The sequence below is a fragment of the Aulonocara sp. 'chitande type north' Nkhata Bay genome, linkage group LG12 (assembly GCF_057382095.1).
Source record: "Aulonocara sp. 'chitande type north' Nkhata Bay isolate Kocher_YH1m ecotype deep benthic linkage group LG12, A_spYH_male_GT1.1, whole genome shotgun sequence".
In the NCBI taxonomy this organism is placed as follows: Eukaryota; Metazoa; Chordata; class Actinopteri; order Cichliformes; family Cichlidae; genus Aulonocara; species Aulonocara sp. 'chitande type north' Nkhata Bay.
In genome coordinates, this window is record NC_141355.1 from 38,159,966 (window position 1) to 38,178,838 (window position 18,873).

Consider the following 18,873-nt stretch of genomic DNA (forward strand, 5'->3'; position numbering starts at 1 on the left):
GTGTTTCTGCATTTTTAATTCACATTTTTTCAGCTTTTTTGGAAACGAGACTGGACTCAATGTTAATGGAGGTCAGGGGTCAGGGCTTTAACACAATGAAGTGAAGCAATAAATAAAATGTACAGCTCTCCATTTGACAATGAGACTGTGAAGCTTCCCAACACCAACGAAAAGCAGTGCGATGACGGTTACAGTCATCTTCTTTCAGCTATAGTGATAAGAGGCTCTTGTTTAGCCCATGAGTGCTCTGAAAAGACTGGACTACTCGCAATCTGCCGCAGTTTCTAAGAAAGCTTTCATCTACAGCCCATGTGATGATGCTCTAGTTCACCGTGAAGGATGGTAGTTTCTAAGAAAGCTTTCATCTACAGCCCATGTGATGATGCTCTAGTTCACCGTGATTGATGGTATTGAATCTGCATCAGTGCTTACTGGCAATTCAAATTATATGAAAGAGGCATCACAAGAAGATTAAAGACGCCCAAAATCTGCCTGCTCGTCTGCTCAGCACTGTGAGCAGATTTGGCAGATGCTGTGTAATTTTGGTTAATAACATATTGTGTGTAACAGAAGTGCACTATCGCACTGTATAATATAATTTTGTGAATAGAAATTATTGTAAAAAACAGTAACTGCAGACCTCCAGCAAGAAGGAATTGGTGTTTGAGGATATTTTTTATTATGGAAACCGTAATTAATAATGACACTAGACCGTGTCTGCTGGTTCTAAATCCAGTATGCGGATGGATGGCAGCTCAGGATATCAGCATATTGTCTGCCTACACAGAAGAAATTTGATGAAAGTGGGTCTGTCTCTGCCTTATTTAGAGTTTTCTGTTCTGAAAGGGATTAAGAAGCTGAGCGTATTATGTAGACAGCTTGTTAATCTGTTTATTCCTTAAAAAAATGAAAGAAAGGAAGACAAGGAGGTAAACATATACACAGTGAAATAAAAATACGCTTTCAGTCCAGTTATTTCTGCCATTATATTTATCTGACATCATCCATGTAAGAGAGCAAACTTCCAGATCGTTGTGCTCCCAGCTGTGCGAGGCTTAATCCTCAAATAATTTACATAGTTCAAAAACAAGACTATCCCCTCCTCTTTCAAATCCCTTATTCTGTTTCCTAGATATACATTTTAATATCTTAAACCAGTAACAGAGATATGCCTTATGTTATTATTAGAAACCGAAAAGAAAAATAATTTCATTAATTTTTTTGTATTTCATTTTGATCAATTAATTTTAATTTCAGCAGGTGGTATCACACTCGAACAGATTGAACACGGACTGAACAGTGGGAAATACATGATTTAAACCTCCCTATACCACAAAATATTTTTTTTCATTGTAAACAGCTGTGTTATACTTGGTGAGACTCTAGAACTTAAAGAAATATACATATTTTTTAAATTATTAGTAATTGTTTGTATGTACTGTTAACATATACTGTTTTATCAAACAGCCTGAGCTTATTAATATTAAAAACATTTCACCGTAATTTTGACAATAATTCTAACAATGTTTTGACATTTTGTTAAAATTAAAAGTACGGTATGTTTTAGGTAATATACAGTTGTAAATCGTAAATTCAAATGAAAAAAGCAGGAAAGATTGCCATTCATACAGAGTTATTATGTAAATTGTAGGGTGATTCATTGTAAATAATGTTACAGATTTTTCCTGTTGTTTTCAAAGACAATGTGCCATATTACAGTACATTAATTTATTTTCAACATATTAGCAGTGTAAAAATAAAAGCAAATCACCATTTTTCAATTTACAGAAATGTAATGTCCATATTACAATAAATTACTCTTTTTGATTTAATGGTAATTTACCATTTTACAGTTATTAACTGTCATTTTTATGTACATTTCTTACAGTGAGGTTCATTTTCAAACTCAAAGAGCCCTCATCAGATCCCCCAAAACGTAGTAATACTGCTGGTGGGTGGAGATAGAAACACTATTATAAAGTTCCCTGAAAATCTCGTCCTATAAATGTTTTTCTCGTCACTGTTCAATGCCACTATTTTAAAACTCAGATTTCAACTTCACTAATAAGAACAACACGCTCTGCCAGGAACCCCGTGAGGTTTGTTAGTCTCATTCAACCTTCATCTGGTATAACAATTAATTGCAAGTGCAGATAAATGGCTCATATCAACATCCTTCTAGCCTGCTGGCCTCTCGGGCGCTTGTTTGTGCAGTGAAGCTCCTATATGAATGAACTGGAGAGGGATTCACACGTTTTACTGAATGCTTAAAAGCATTTTCTGCAGATTTTACTAAACTATTCTTGCACAAAGGGCGGATTGAGGATTCCTTGAGTACCGTGTTTCTTCTTCCTGTTCACTCTGTACTGATGATTGTCTGCAGGCATATTAAACATCAACACTGTAGGTGTTACTGTTACCAGCATCACTGATTACGTATTGTTCCCAATCAAAACACTTGCTTATGGCATTAAGACAAATCCCCTCAGCTTCAGCGTACACTGGTGAGTTTGTGGGTGTAATCTTTGTTTTCTTGTTTCTTATTCTTCTCCAGAATTTACATAGGTACTGGAAAACTATCATATAGAGCAGTCGTGCCTCTCAGGCCTTTGCATACATGTGGGTCGCATAATTACGTTAGTCCTTCCAGACTAACCGGCAGTGTTTAACACTATGGTCTGGATTATTAAAAGGTTGTTTTGAAAAGTGTTTCCTAAATGGCCTTCTGGCTTTTTCAGAACTCACTGGTTAAATATTTCTTAGAGGAACTGATGGTTTCTTCTGTGTCCCAGAAGTATGCCATTACATGAGAGTCACAGCCTGGGGCTACAGTCATCATGCCAACTGTCACAGTTTGTTGTCTCAGTAGTAAATCAGCTGAGTGCATCTCTCTTGTCAACAGGATGGCCTTTCGGAAGCTTGGTCTGCAAAATGAGCGGCATGGTTCAAGGCATCTCTGTGTCAGCTTCTGTCTTCACGCTCGTCGCTATTGCTGTTGACAGGTAACGTAGATGTATTTTATCTTTTAAGCTGCTTTTGAAAAATATAAAGGTCGCAGCGTCTTTTATGCAATTTGTTCAATATGTGCTTTCCATGAATTTGTGTAATTAAGTACTTTGAAGTCCTGTCATGATCCTGGGTTTTTTGTGAGCTTGTGATTCCTTTTAGTTGTAAGAGTCTCTCGTTTGGAATCTGTTTGTACTATTTTTATATTCTCGTCCTCCTTTGTCATCCCTCTGTCTCCTCAGTCATGTCCCCCCATCTGTTTGGATTTCTTTTTCTATGTCAGTTCGGTGTTTCTTGTTTCGTGTCAAGTTTGTATATATCAGTCAGTCACCTGTTCACTTAGTTCCTGTTTAATTTGCCAGTCCCTTGTCTCATGTGCTTTGCGTGTAGCTTTGTTTCACTCTGTCATGCTTCCCCTGATTTAGCTCAGCTGTGTTTCCCCGGTGCGTTACATCTCCCAGATTACCTCTTGTGTATTTGAGCCTTCAGTTCTCCTGCAGTTCCACCCCCAGCTTTATTTAAAACAGTCTTTTAGAGTGAATGATATCATTAAGCTTATGACAAAGCTCAGATGGGTAATGATAATAATAATAATAATAATAATAATAATAATAATAATAATAATAATAATAATAATAATAATAATAATAATAATGGGGTGCCGAGAGAAGAACTGTGGTACTGCATGAGGAAGTCAGAGGTATGTGAGGGGGCATAGGAAAGACAGTGGTACAGTGTGAGGAGTGACAGATGAGTTTAAGTTGAGTGTGGGATCGTTTGTAGTAGGGATGGACAGGTTGACAAGTGAGGCTATGCAGGAGTTTCTGTGGACTATGATGTTTGCAGACAACTTTGAGATCTGCAGTGAGAGTTGGAAGCAGATGGAGGAGAATCTGTAGCGGGGAGGTATGCTCTGGAGAGAAGGGGAAGGAAGGTCTGCAGAAGCAAAACAGAATACATGTGTGTGAATGACAGGGACGCAGAAGCAAAGGTGAACATGTAAGGAGTAGAGATATTGAAGGTGGATGAAATGAAATACCTGGGGTCAAGCATCCAAAGCGATGGGCAGTAAACAAGAGAGGCGAAGAAGAGTGCACAGGCAGGGTGGAGCAGGTGGAGATGAGTGTCCTTCTATCACAAGAGTGAAAGGGAAGGTTTATAAAATGGTAGGAAGACCTGCTGTGGTGATGGCACTGATAAAAAGACAAGAGGTCGAGCTGAAGATAGTAAAACTTAATTTGGACAGACCAGGAAGGACAGGATTAGAGGGACAGAGGGCTAGCTCAGGTTAAAAAGTATGGAGACAAAGGTAGAGAGGCATGGGTAAGATGGTTTAGGGATGCTGGAGATACTGGACAAAAGATTTTGAATATGAAGCTGCCAGGCAGGAGGAAAAGAGTGAGACTCTAAAAGCAGCAGCCCAAACAAGAAGACGTTGATGACAGTAGGCAAGTAAATGGTAGTGCTCTGATGCAAAGAAACAGGAAACTGCAGCTTCAGAGTTCTGAGATAATTTTATGGGGATTATCAAAATTCCCATAAAATCCCCTTGTTTCTATACTTTCTGCGGCCCATCTGGCCTGAGTTGGGCACCCTGCTGGCCCCAAACACCACAGATAGCTGACATACATCTATTTGTGTCCTCTAATCGAGGATTACACGCATGTCAGTGACGGAAACAGTGGATCCTGTCTCCTCTTTTGTTATCTCGTGTGTGCAGAAATGCACCTAAGCCATCACAGTTAGTTACGTCCTCTTGGTGAGTGTTACAGGAGATTTGTACCATTACAGTAACAGAGTGCATGGGCTGAACAACTACTGAGCAAACAGAGAACCTTTGTCTTCATCCGGTCGTCCTTCTCTCACCAGTCAGGGCAGATGGCCCCGCCCCTCCCTGAGCCTGGTTCTGCCGGAGGTTTCTTCCTGTTAAAAGGGAGTTTTTCCTTCCCACTGTCGCCGAAGTGCTGCTCATAGGGGTCATATGATTGTTGGGTTTTTCTCTGTATCTATTATTGTACGATCTATCTTACAATATATATAAAGCGCCTTGAGGCGACTGTTGTTGGGATTTGGCGCTGTATAAATAAAACTGAATTAAAAATTGAATCGAACCAGAGAATCGCCTTAATCTAACTTCTCTCAGCCTTTGGGTATTTAATAGCTGAGCTATTATACCAATAATTTTTTTTTCATTCTCAGACTGTTGCTGTTTTTGCCTCAGCAGGAAATGGAAATGCTACGGCAGTGTTTCCCAACCTTTTGGAGCCGCGGCACATATTTCACATTAGAAAAATCACACGGCACACCACCAAACAAAAGTGTCACAAGAAGCATATTGATCATTTTTCACCAGGCACAGTGGAATTGGCTCGGTTTGTCCCCAGTATACCTTTTTTGCTTTCTTCTGACCACTACTCCTGCCTTCATCTGGGTGAGAATTTTCTCCGGGACCAGGTCGGATTGACCACTTTTCCTTTTCAAATATGTATCTATTGCTATTACACGCTGGTTATCTCACTCACAGCATGACATTATGTAATTTCTTCTTTGTCTTCTGTTTTACTGGCGGTTGGCAACCCATTTACAGTTTTTTACAGACGCTAGGACACATTTCTCAATACTTAGGTCACTTTTGCAAAACTCCTCACACAGTGAGCACAACAGAAGTCTATGTGGGCTAAACTGAGGACCAGTTATCATTGTTTTGGTACAAAATGCATTCAATGACTACATCTCTCAAATTTCATGAATTATCTTCTCACTCAGACACAACAACTGCCAAAAATCTTTGTACGTACAGGACATTTTGCATGTGCTTACATACTGTTTTCAAAACTGTTAAACTTACGGCCAAAACAATAACACAATGCAAAACTTAAAAAGAGCAAAATGCAACAGCAATATTTTATTGAAACATATTTTAAATCTAAAAATGCAGTTTAACCAGCCACAGCTGATTCTCATTGTGAACATCTACACAGGTGTTACTCCTCCAATTGTTCAACTCCTTCAATTGTGGCAGCCAGAAGATTCTTTCCTAGGTGTATTGCCCTAGATGACATAAGATGTGATGTGGATGAGAACCTGTGGCCAAATGGAGAAGACCGAGTAGATTAGCATTACTATTGTATGTGTATCAGTGGATGGTGTGTATACAAATTCTTGTATTTTGGGATTACTTAGTGCAAAAAAAATAAAAATACATAAACAAATATTAACGAATTCTGCATGATGTCTGATTCATTCCAGTAACATATATTGAAATTATAAACAGAGATGTGTCCTTGTTTTACACAAGAAAACACTGTAATGCTACATGTTGCTAGTGTTTTTTAGGTCATTGTTTTGTGGGTGACAAAGTGTGTTTGTCGGCTGTCAACCTTTGCTAGTGTTCTGGAAGAATGAGTTTATTTGAGACCTGAATGAAGTGTTTTGGTAGTTGTAGTGCATTTTGAATGTGAAATGAACTGCTTTGCCAAGCTGACGGTCAGTTAGGAGGATTGTGTGAAGAGTTTTGCAAAAGTGACCTAAGTATTGGGAAATGTGTCCTAGCGTCTGTAAAAAACTGTAATAAGAGCAGGTAGTTGTGCTGCCCTCTAGTGGAAGAGAATGTAGTTGTTACTCACACCGATCACTACTAATCAGGTGGAACCGGATAATCTTCCACGGCACACCTATGTGCCGCAGCTACGGAGCATCTGTCAGCTAAAGGAGGAAAGATTTTCTCTTGGGTGCAAAAGGAGACCAAAAACAATCCTTAAAATTGCCTGTAGTGCAGGGTTCTTCATAATGCTTGAAGTTGGAGAATATTGGACTGCAGGCATTAGATCACAGAGACACGTCTGTAAAACACTGCCAGTCTTACTTAGCCATAAGTGGCGGCTGTGTTAAAATTTTATCTGCTTGTTTCCCTCAAGTGGCAAAAAAAATAATAATTAAAAAACAAAACAACTATCCTGCCCCTTTTTTCAAATTCACCAAATGTCAGTGAAATCTGTTTTGTGATGTCTTGTTGAAAAAGACATACGCCGGACAGGCTTGTGCAGCTTTATTATCTTTAACTGGCACATGTCTTCATTTGAATTGCTTCATTGCCGTCCACAAAGATGTCAACAGTCGGATGTTAATCCTGCTTAATCGCTTTACAAACCAAAGCAAGAGGCTTTAGAATCCAGTCTGTCGCCAGCACTCGAGCCCCACAAAAAGCCCCACATCCTAAGTGGAGTTAGAAGGTGTAAATATGAGGGTGACAAAAGCTCTGCGTGGTGTAAACTGACAGCGCTGTATATTATCATCTCTCTGTCCTCAGACACTAGACATGCAGCGATATCACTCCATCACTATTTGATATCACTAGAGGCTGACTGTGCCTCTGGGATGGACAGATTTTGAAATGCTTTGACATACAGAATTGAAAGTCACCTTCAATATCCATCAGCTACATACTTAGAATTAAATTTGAAAGGACAAGGAGACACAGAGCTGTGTGTTGTCACCTTTGCTGTCATTGTTCAGTGAGCCAGTAATCACTCAGTCTCATCTTCTGTGCCTTCACCTTACTGCTGTCACATTACACAGCACTGTATCATCATGACTAATTTAATACCAAAATATCTTTTCAGTCTACGAGCAATTCATTTTAAACTCCGAGAGTCATGCAGGTTGAATGTTTGCACAGCATCTCCAGTTGGATTGAAGCTTTTGATTATATGTTGTTGTGTTACCGTGAAGTCAGTGGGCAAGACATCTCAGACAATGGCTGGAGAAAAAGGCACAGAAGAAGGAGGGCATTAGCATTTTTGAAGTACCCGGCAGTGACATTTGTAAACACGGAAAAAGCAGACTGGCCCGGGGGAACTTATTTAGTCACTCGTTTATCCAGCGCTGCACGGTGACAGGCATCAAGGGAAAAAAGGGCTTTACTTCACAATGACATCCACAAAGCAAATTAGCCACACCAAAATAAGTCCAACTGAAACTTTTCAAATACAGTTTGCATGCTTAGACACAATGCAGCTGACATGACTGTCAGATACTGCAAACAAATGGAAAGTGATGGTGTAATGTTTGCATGGAGAGGTGAGAACACGACCATATAAGCTGATTTCTAAATGAATTGTACACTGTAACTATAGTTGGCAAGTGCTCACTTCAGAAGGAGTCAGCACAGAGACTACAAGCCCATTATCATCAATGGAGCTCCAGTGGAGAGGGTGCAGTCCTTCAAGTATCTTGGTGTCCACATCTCCTCAGACCTGACATGGGCTGCCCACATTCAGGTCCAGACCAAAAAGGCTAGGCAGCGCCTGTATCACCTACGACAACTGAGGAAGTTCAGGGTCTCTCCAAAGATCCTCAGGATTTTCTATACAGGCGCTGTGGAGAGCATCCTCACACAGAACATGACATCGTGGTTTGGGAACAGCTGTGTGAAGGACCAAAAAGCTCTCCAGAGAGTGATCCGTACAGCAGAACGCTGCTGCAGGATTGCTCTCCCCCGGCTTCAGGACACCTACACCAGGAGATGCCGGACTGGAGCAGATACTGAAGGACCCGTCCCATCCTGGCAACAAACTGTTCCAACTTCTGCAATCTGGTAGAAGGTTCAGCATCATCCGGGCAAGGACAGAGAGACTCAAGAGGAGCTTCTATCCCCAAGCCATCCGTGCCCTAAACACACACACCCGCCCTCTCACATCATCTATAATTGACTGAGACAGGACTCTTCCAGACACTAAACCAAGGCACAATGTACATTTCAAATTCCTTTAATTTTAAATATGTTTATATTGTCTATCCTGTAAAATAGTCAGATGTCTATTCATATTAATGTACAGAATTCACCTGCTTGCTGCTACTACTGCACATTCACCCAATGTATATACTACATAATATATATATATATATATATATATATAATGTTCTTCCTCTACACCCCCCATTTCTGCACATGTCGAGGAGCGTGTCAGGCTACATTTCACTGTGTGTTATACTTGTATAACTATGCATGTGACAAATAAAGAACCTTGAACCTTAAAGAACACATTTGTGCTTCTTAAGGCTTTGAACACAAAGGAAAATGACACAAAAATAGTCCTCGTAAACCTTAATGTCCTAATGAGCTAATCAGCAGCATTTATTCAAACAGCATGCCAGGTGCACGGTGACCTTTAGTGCAATATGATGTGAACGCCATGTAGCTTTTCAGACGCACATGCTCACGTAGTCAGAAAAAGTATTTTAAATGCCTACATGCATCTTAACCATCACCTTTTGTACCCTCTTGCAGGTTCAGATGCATCGTCTACCCATTCAAGCAAAAGCTGACCATCTCCACAGCCACGCTGATAATAGTCATCATCTGGGTTCTGGCCGTATCCATCATGTGTCCCTCTGGCGTGATGCTACAAGTGACGAAGGAGCAAACCATCCGGGTGTTGCTGGGATATGATAACAAAACTATTCCTTTTTATTGGTGCAGAGAGAACTGGCCAAACCAAGACATGAGAAAGATTTACACCACAGTCCTGTTTGCCAACATCTATCTTGCCCCTCTTTCCCTCATTGTGATCATGTACGCCCGGATTGGGATTACGCTTTTCAAAACAGCAGTTCCAACGGGAGGAAAGCCGGGCCACGAGAACCGCCACACGGTGTCCAAGAAAAAGCAACGCGTCATTAAAATGCTTCTCATAGTTGCTTTGCTCTTCATCCTGTCCTGGCTGCCTCTGTGGACTCTCATGATGTTGAGCGACTACGCCAGGCTGACTGAGCAGCAGTACAGGATCATCAACATTTACATCTACCCCTTTGCCCACTGGCTGGCCTTCTTCAACAGCAGCGTCAACCCCATCATCTACGGTTTCTTCAATGAGAATTTCCGCAGAGGCTTTCAAACCGTGTTCAAGTTCAGCCTGTGCACAGCCGACGGCCAGCGGAGGAAAACCTACTCGCACAGGCTGCAGGGAAACTCTGTCCTCCCTGCGAATAATGCACAGACCTGCCTGGAACCCATCTCTCTCAACAGCTTGGAAAAGAACACGTCCAGGCGAATCAACCATGTCACCGAGCAGGATTTGGTCATGGAGGACCTGGAAAAGGCATCTTGCAGTAGTGGGGGTGTGACTGCAGTGTCTATTTGAGGACGCACACACACACTTTGTTGTAGGTGGTGAGGAAAGATATTTGAATCTTAAATCATGCTGTGCTGTGCCTAAGAAAACCACGAGGCTCCCTTAAATAGATTTTACAAGCGGATGGTGAGCTGGAAAATGTCCAAGATTTCAATACAATACAAGATTTCAAGGCAAGAAAATAAATAAAAATAATAAATACACATCTTTAAGTGACTAGTTTTAAGGGGAACACAGCCTTTGGTTGTAATCTTATCACTTCAGATGCACACCATGTGACACACGTGCAAGGGCAGGACTTAATATTCCTGCTGTCCGTTGCAGAATGGTCAATTAGACTTGTCAATATTGCTTTGATAACAGGCTGCTGCACACTTGACATACAGATGGTGTCAAATTAAAGGGGAAAAAAGAGCAGCCAACAACACCATGTAAGATTTCAGGTCCAAAACTGTGACGGAGGGATGAGCGCCATCCTTTCAAAATGCATTTCTAGTCTTTTAATGATTCATAACTTTTTAAGGAGCCCCTGTCAAACTTGAAGAAACTGCCCTGATCACGACAGAAACGTTTCATTATAGGAGACAAAAACAGACGTACAAATCTGATAAATGTCCCCGAAAGCATAAAAGAGCCCCCAGATCCCTTCACAGTAATGCTCAAGTGTCCCTTTAATCTTTAATCTGCACCATATAAAATTTCTGTGTATAAATGTATAAAGATGCATCAAACATGACAGCATGACACTTGCAGAGAAGATTTCAAGATATGTCTTTGTAATGTGGCAAACTACACGAACAAAAATTCTCCCAACATCTGTCTCGTATTATTCACTGCTGCTGCTGCTGAAACCTTCGGCAACTTTCAGATCACGAGGAGAAATCCCACGTTGTGTGGTTTGTGTCGCCTAATGTTTGAACTGCTTTATTAAGTCAAACAACATACACAAGATATAAAAGTCAAAGGGCTCAAATGAGGAATAAAGGAGTTGAGAAAAGAAGTGGAGGTTGATGTAGCAACTATTAGCAAGTATTAGTCATCACGATCTTTTATATTCACAGATGCATTAATACATGAGAACAGTTCTTTTTTAAAGCGAGGCATGTTTTTATGCTCTGCTATCACAGCCACAGCATGTCACACTCACTTCAGAGATCAACTAACAAGTAATTTCAGTAAATATGAAATCTTTTTCTATGATTTTTATGCCATTAATCTAGAGGCTTACAACAAGCTGTTTTGTAACCCAGTTTGTAGCTGCTCCTATAAAAATGGTGCAGAAAGGTGACATCTTTACACTAAGAAAGGCAAGTTTGTGTGAATCAACTCAAAGGAGGAGAAGTAGTAGACTGTAAAGCAGGAGCAATCAGCCTTTTTAAATAGCCTCAGAGGTGATTGCTGACCGGAGTCAGGTGGCAAACGAGGCTAATCAAAAGCAGCTGTGTCCTGGGGAGAGAGGAGAGTGAGAGAGACAGAGGGGGTAGGAGTGGCAATCAACCTGTCCAGGGTAGCCTCCGCTATGACAGTCGGATAAGCAGCTAAGAGAATGGATGGCCTTCTTTGAAACAGAGTAACTCCAAAACCACAAAGACAGAAAAAACCCTGTTTGTGCAAAAGTGATAATTAAAGGTTGTAAAACTTAAAAAAGGAAGGTTTCCACTTGATTTTGATTAAAGTCCAGCAGCAGAGCAAACACACCAGTAGTTAGGAGAGTTTGCTGCGAGTTCTGATATTCACCAAGATTTTTCTCAGAGACACTGGAGATGGGCAAAGAGGCTTAGGTTTGAGAGCTCTGCTATAGAGATTGAATTAAAAATGATAAACATGTACTTTGCTTATGATAACTAAAATAAGGTCACATAATAAATGTGCTAATGATCTGTTGACATTAAAACATTAGAATAATTTTTTGTGAAGATGTTGCTTTGAACTGAAGACAGTTTGTGTCTTTTTATTGACAGAAAGACATTAAGCAGGAAAGATGATACTTGCCAACAGATATTCTGCAGGTGACACATTTACTGGGTTTTTTTATTCGGGCATAAAGCCCTATAGATGGCAAAGAGATGAAAGCTATGATTATCCATTTACAAAATTTTCATTCAGGATTTTACCCTAAAATCTGCTCTGTAAACATCCACACGTCAACGTGCAATTATGCACATTATTTATACAGAAACCTTCAATGAGCCCTTTATGAATGTGCCGTGTAAACACATCAAATCTTTTCCTGTCATTTTATTTTATTTTTTAAAATCTCTCTGAACCCTGTTGTGCTGTCGTCACAATGTAAATATGATCCAATGAATGACTTCAGTCGCTTTTTGTACTAAATGTCCTTTTTCAAGCAATTTTGAAAATATTCATAGAAAAGATTATAAATCACAGAAAAAGTAAAGCTGTAATCAACAAAAACATCATGATTTTACATTATTTACATTATAAACTCTGGCAGCTGTGAGATCTAAACTAGAACAACTTCAAGGGGTACCTCGGTAAATACACAACACATTCAGATTGCCAACACTTTAATGCTTTGGTCTTGTTGACATCTTTATATGTGTCGATTTATACAAAGGTTAAAATTTAACATTGCTTTATGTAGTTTACCCTTTCAGTAAGCAACACATCTCGTGTTTGCATCTCTCTCCTGCTACAAAACCCCTCAAGTAAGCCTGAACAGTGCAGCAAAGGCTAACCAGGCCAGCCATCACTAAATAAAATCACCCAGAAACTCGACTGATTTTAGTCGCTGCTTTTGGCAAAACCACCGCAGGGGTAAAATAGAATGTGGGAAGGCAAATAGTTACTGCAAATAGCATCAGAGCAACTTCATATCAGGCTGTAATGAGTTTGCGTACAGTTGGAGTTTACAATGAGTTGCAGTCAGTGATCCATTTTGGAAACACTGTCAGCGTTCTCTAACGATGAATGCCTGCAGTGAAATGTGCAGGACAGCTGCTTTTAGGGACAAGGCAGTCACCCAAGAAGTCATGAACCCGCTAAGCCCAATCACTAATATAGCTCAGTGCAGCTGAATCACGTATGCTTGCTGAGACTGCAAGAAAAAAAAAAATTCTACATCCCGAAATGAAAAGAATACCACTACATCCAGGATAAGGCATGTGGTGTCAGTTAAGGTAGGCATTATTTACCTCTCAGATAAACATGTTCACAGTCCAATAATTTCCACGTTTTAGATGCTAATTTCATGCAGATTTCTACTGCTGAGTCTTTACAGCACAGATATACACGCACTGATAAAATGCCATGTAATGTGATACAATTCAGTTTTAAAGTTGAGCTCTACAACCTAAAATTTCTTCATATCGCTCCAACCTTTAGCTTTAGTGTGAATATGTCATGTTTTAAAAAAATCAAAACATCAAATTATTGCAAAATCAGCAGAAGCCTTTCAGCACAGCAGGTTGTAGCTCTTTGCCTGCTGTGAGTAAGTGCACAGTGATCACTGCCGTCCCAGAGGGAAATAAATGGATCCGCTAATGCTAAAAAACTCGGACACTTCTCAAAGGCAGGCAAACTTACGCTTGACAAGTTGTCCACATCAACCAGTTCAGTAAACGGATATCCACGTGCACGTAGAAACTAACTGAACTTACAAGAGACAAACACATTTAGCCTGAAAGTGGCTGCTTCCCTGCAGTTGACCGGTGCGCGGTCTCAGCATGATGAATGAATGAATGCAAGGCTCAGAGGTGACATCCATCCGCCACTTTTTTTGTGTGCACTGGGCACAATGTACTGGACTCGATGTCATCAATTATTGCTATATGAGAGTCATTGTCCCAAAACATTAGGTTTTCAATGATTAGATGAAGACCAAGTCTCTGTCTTGTTTAGAAATATCAAAAACAAACTGCCATCTTTACACTGTTTTATTATGGTGCCAGACATGGTTTCCAGGCATTTTATAACTCCCGCTAACCTTTACACTGCAGTCACACCCTTGGTCTTTGTGGTCATAACGTATTCTGCCATTTAATGTAACTGCTAACAACATAACCGCTGGCCTCGACATGTCTGCTGAAGAGGGTGCATGTCTCCCTTTAGACCCTGATTTGACCCCAAACAGCCTGCTCACTTCTTCACTTCATACTGCTACTCAAATTCAACTTTATGCCATATTGATTATACATGCCGAAAGAATTCATAATTCACTGTAGAGAGAAAAAATGCAGCGTGAATGTGGGCAAAGAAACATATACTCAGTATAGCTGAGTGTTTTTTTTAAGTTAGAGCATTGGGTGCCACTGGTCCTTTAATCAAATCAGTACTTCAAATATGAATTCTCATGAAATAATAATAAAAATTTACATGAGTCTTGAGCCACCACTCATTTCTTCATATTTTGCTGAGGTTGTCCTGATTTATGGACAGCATGAACTGAAATACAGTGTATAAGGCAAGCTTTATTTATTCTTGTTATTTCTTTAAATAGTTCTCCAGGCTCCCGCAAAGACATTCAAAGCTCTTCTCTGAATGCCTTTTATTCCGGTCTCCGTCAAGACGTTCCCAGTCTGCTTTAATATATTGTTCCAGTGTGCGTTTTTCTATCCAGGTATGCTTTTACTGCATAGGCACTGTGTTTGGGATCACTGTCATGCTGAAAAATGTAGCGATTGCTAATCCACGTGCTTTTCAGATGGTGGTTCAATTTTCCGTGCTCGTAATTCATAAATTCTGAGAAGATCTCCAACACCACTGCTTGAAATGCAGCCCCAAACATGACAACGCTCCTAAACCATCACAGTTATACCGTTTAGGTTCATCACGCCATCAGACCTGTTGCCACTGATTTGTGTGTAATTTCTATAACCTTAGCCTTTTCCCACTGTTTCCCTTCAAAAATGGCTTCCTGGCAGCCAACGTGTCCACTGAGACCATTTGTGATGAGACTAGTGAACAGTATATGGATGGAGGGCCAGATGGATCTCAGGTCCTGAAGAAATGCATCTCTTTCTAAGGACCTGACATTAGATACTGTTCAGCTGCTGCAGATATTTCATCCCTCGATTAAAGTGCAGTTTTTACACTTAATACTGACCTATGAGTCATTTAAAAGGCTTAAAAAAACAACAAAAGCATTGCTCTAAAAATAATCAGAGGATTGAAATGAGTGAAAAAGCAGTCAATGTCCAAAGAAAAACTTTGAAAGACCTTCAGAAAGCCTGGAGAAGGTTTGCTTTAAAAGAATGAGAAGAAAATCTGGCTTCTTGGAAGCAAAAACAAAGAACTGAGGAGTGGCTCAAGAGCGCTTAAAATTTAAGTTAAGACTGGGGAATCTGGGCAGTTACGAGATCTAAACTTGGATCCAAAGTGCATGTAGCAAATCCAGCCTCTCTTATCCAAGCAAGCCACAGCATGGATACATCACAGCCACAACAAGGTTGTTTTTTTTAAAATATTAATGCTAATATAAAGAACAAGTTTCGCTACAGCGTCCAAATAACACATTTTATAGCATCATTCCTGGTTCCTGGTTTAACTTCTTACACAAACAAACAAAAATACCTGCAGAAAAATAAACACTGTAAATATTAAATGAACAGAACCAAGATCCAGATGGTGCATTTGATAATTAATACCAAGACATCAGACAATACTCACATATTTTTGTTTTTCAGCTTCAAAGTACTAGTTGTACCATTAGTTAAGCCAAAAATAGATATTGGTTCCACATTTTGGTGCGTTTCTCATTTTGTTATGTAGCCGTTACACTTTTCTCTGATTCAAGCAGTGAGCTGTTTTGATTTTACTGCCAAAGACGTCAACAATAACTTAAACACGACAACACTGCTGAGGTACACAACACTCCAGCAAACACATTTAGCACAAACATGTGTGAAGGTCCAGTTTTGAATGTAATGAATTTGTACTTTTTGGTGCCTGTGGTGAAAAAAAATAATCACATTGCAATGAATTACTGTGAAATACTTTTTGTGATCTCTTGGTACCTTTGTGTAGCTTGCATGTGACTATTTTGTGTAGTAGCATGTGTGTTCTTTTGTGTTTGTGTTCGTAAATATTGTTTATTTAATGGGACACAAATGTGGACTTTTTTTAATAGAATGGAGATTGTAGGTTTTTACTGAAGGCGAGGAAGCGAACGGTGTCCTATTTTAAATTGTGAAGGGCTATTCATCAGATTATCTATTACCTCTGTGATTGTCAGCACAAAATTTAGGCAAGGTTTATAATCAAGTTTCTAATGAAATGTCTTAATGCCTCTAATTCATGCCAATAGTGGTAAAATAACAATTTCTTGACACGTTTGTTATATATTAGGGAGACCAGAAGTTTAATGACCAGATTTAAACAGATGTGCCTCTGAAAAAGCCTGATGACATTAAAACAGACAGACCTGCGACAAATCTTAGACACTTTATTGGGTACACCTGTTCAGCTTATTAACAGAGATTTCTAAGCATCCAGGTGTGCAGACATGTTCGGAGTGACCAACTGAAGGTTGTTGGTGCCAGATGGGCTGGTCTTTTTCAACCCCCCCCGGAAGCAGAAGGGCTACAGAAACAGAAGACCAGAGCCACTTCTGTCAGCTGAGAACAGGAAACCCAGGCTACAAACTCACCAATATTGACTGACTGAGCCATCCATCTGCTTCTCCGGGGGTAGCAGCCTAAGCAGAGAACCCCAGACCTCTCTCTCCCTGCCCACCTTGTCCGGCGGAACACCAAGGCGTTCCCAGGCCAGCCTTGGGGGGTCTGCCCCAGGGACTCCTCCAGGTGGGACATGTCCAGAACACCTCACCCACGAGGTGCCCAGGAGGCATCCTTATCAGACCTGATCCACCTCACCTGGCTCCTTTCGATGTGGCGGAGCAGCGGCTCTAATCTGAGCCCCTCCCGGATGTCTGAGCTCCTTACACTATCTCTAAGGGAGAGGCCGTCCACCCTTCGGAGGAAGCTCATTTCCACCGCTTGTATCCGCGATCTCGTTCTTTCGTGGCCATAGGTGAGGGTAGGGACGTAGGTCGAATGGTAAATTGAGAGATTTGCTTTTACACTCAGCTCTCTCTTTACCACCATGGACCAGTACAACGCCAGCATCACTGCAGCTGCAGCACCGTCTGTCTCCCGCTCCATTCTCCCGTCACTCGTGAACAAGACCTCGAGATACTTAAAGTCCTCCACTTGGAGCTTGAACTCATCCCTGACCCAGAGTGGGCACTCCACCCTTTTCCAGCTGAGGACCATGGCCTCAGATTTGGAGGTGCTGATTCTCATTTCCACCGCTTCACACTCGGCCGTGAACCGTTCCAGTGCGAGCTGAAAGCCATCACCCGATGAAGCCAACAGAACCACATCATCTGCGAAAAGCAGAGATGAGATTCTGAGGCCACCGAAGTGAAAGCCTTCTGACACTTGGCTGCACCTTGAGTACAACAGAATTGGTGACAAAGACCAGCCCTGCCAGAGTCCATCACCCATCGGGAAAGATTCCGACTCGGATTCATAATATTAAGATGGGAAGGATATTTCCTTGGTCCACTTTGGGGCCATTATCGCCAGCTGACCTTTGTTTAAACACCTGGCAAAATGAGGTTCAGCCTAGTACTCCAAGGTGTATCTAATAAAGTGGCCTAGTGACATCATTTACAAAAGAAAAAAAAGGGAGGGGGGGGGGCATTTTTGACCTGGTGTGGCACACATGGCAATCTAACCCATGATGACTTATGCACTGCCTTATTGGAGATAATGAATAAGAGAAGCATCTTCTTACGCAGACCAGTCTGAACGTGGTCTCAAACTGGTTGCTAGTGACTTTATGGCAGCCACTTTGTGTTCTCATATGATTTGCTACCTGTGATATGACGTACTTGTAGCTTAATGCTTAGCTATGTAGACTGAGACGAACAGTCTGTGTTGTTGTTGCTGACGAGAAGGATGGTGAGAATTCGTGAGTGCAAAGCATATGCTCTGAATTCATCCCATCCTGAAAGGAACTAGATGTGTCTTCAAGGTCTGTGAACGCTGCTCCACTGTACGACGCACACGCTGTAGTACTATTTATTTATAAAAACAAACACAGGATTACTCTGGTCTATTTTTTGATAGTGTCTTTGAGAAAAGATGCATATTTGTCCAAAATTGTTCATTATTTCTCTTTTAGTCTACAAATTTCTATTCTCCCTTTTTTTCCTCTAATGTCGTCCAGCTGTCTAGTGAGAATTAATGTCTATGTACAGTGATCAAAAATTATCAAGTATGTTAAAATGACTCATTAACATGACCTGAAATCTATAGATGGTCACGACTTCTAATTTTTCTTGTAGTTAAATGATTAAAAATGAATTCATTTATGTGACTGCCTTAGAATAATGTGTAAATGGTGTCCAGTGAATATCGGAAAGCAATTTCCCAACTAAGCTCATTCCTGCTTTTTAAGCTAGTCTGGAATAGTGAGTGATTTTGGACAGAATCTCTGTTTAATGCTTTTCTGATTTCTTTTTGTTCTACTTTCAAAAGCTGATACTTGCCTTCCATCTCTGTTTTATATACTCAGTGACCAGAACAATAGAGTCTCTGCTTAGTACCACCTTGAAGCACCACTGGCTCGAGGGGAGTTCAGAGACAATAAGTATTCTGGCTGTGCACAAAAGCAGAAGTACAGTTCAACATTAATATGCTCCCGAGTCTAATGGCAAACTAATTTCCTTGAACATTCCTACAACTATTCTTTGTTTATCTTCTTATAA

At 40.6% G+C, this 18,873-nt stretch overlaps 1 protein-coding gene across 1 annotated transcript in view; it reads left to right on the forward strand.

The window, feature by feature from the left end:
• Window positions 1-17,761, forward strand: part of npffr2a (neuropeptide FF receptor 2a) — a 30,255-nt gene extending 12,494 nt beyond the window's left edge. The window contains exons 3-4 of the mRNA XM_086315521.1: window positions 2,903-3,002; window positions 9,296-17,761. Of these exons, the coding sequence (XP_086171647.1) occupies window positions 2,903-3,002; window positions 9,296-10,148 (953 nt within the window). The 3' untranslated portion in view covers window positions 10,149-17,761. The remainder of the gene's footprint in view (window positions 1-2,902; window positions 3,003-9,295) is intronic.
• Window positions 17,762-18,873: the final 1,112 nt, after the last annotated feature.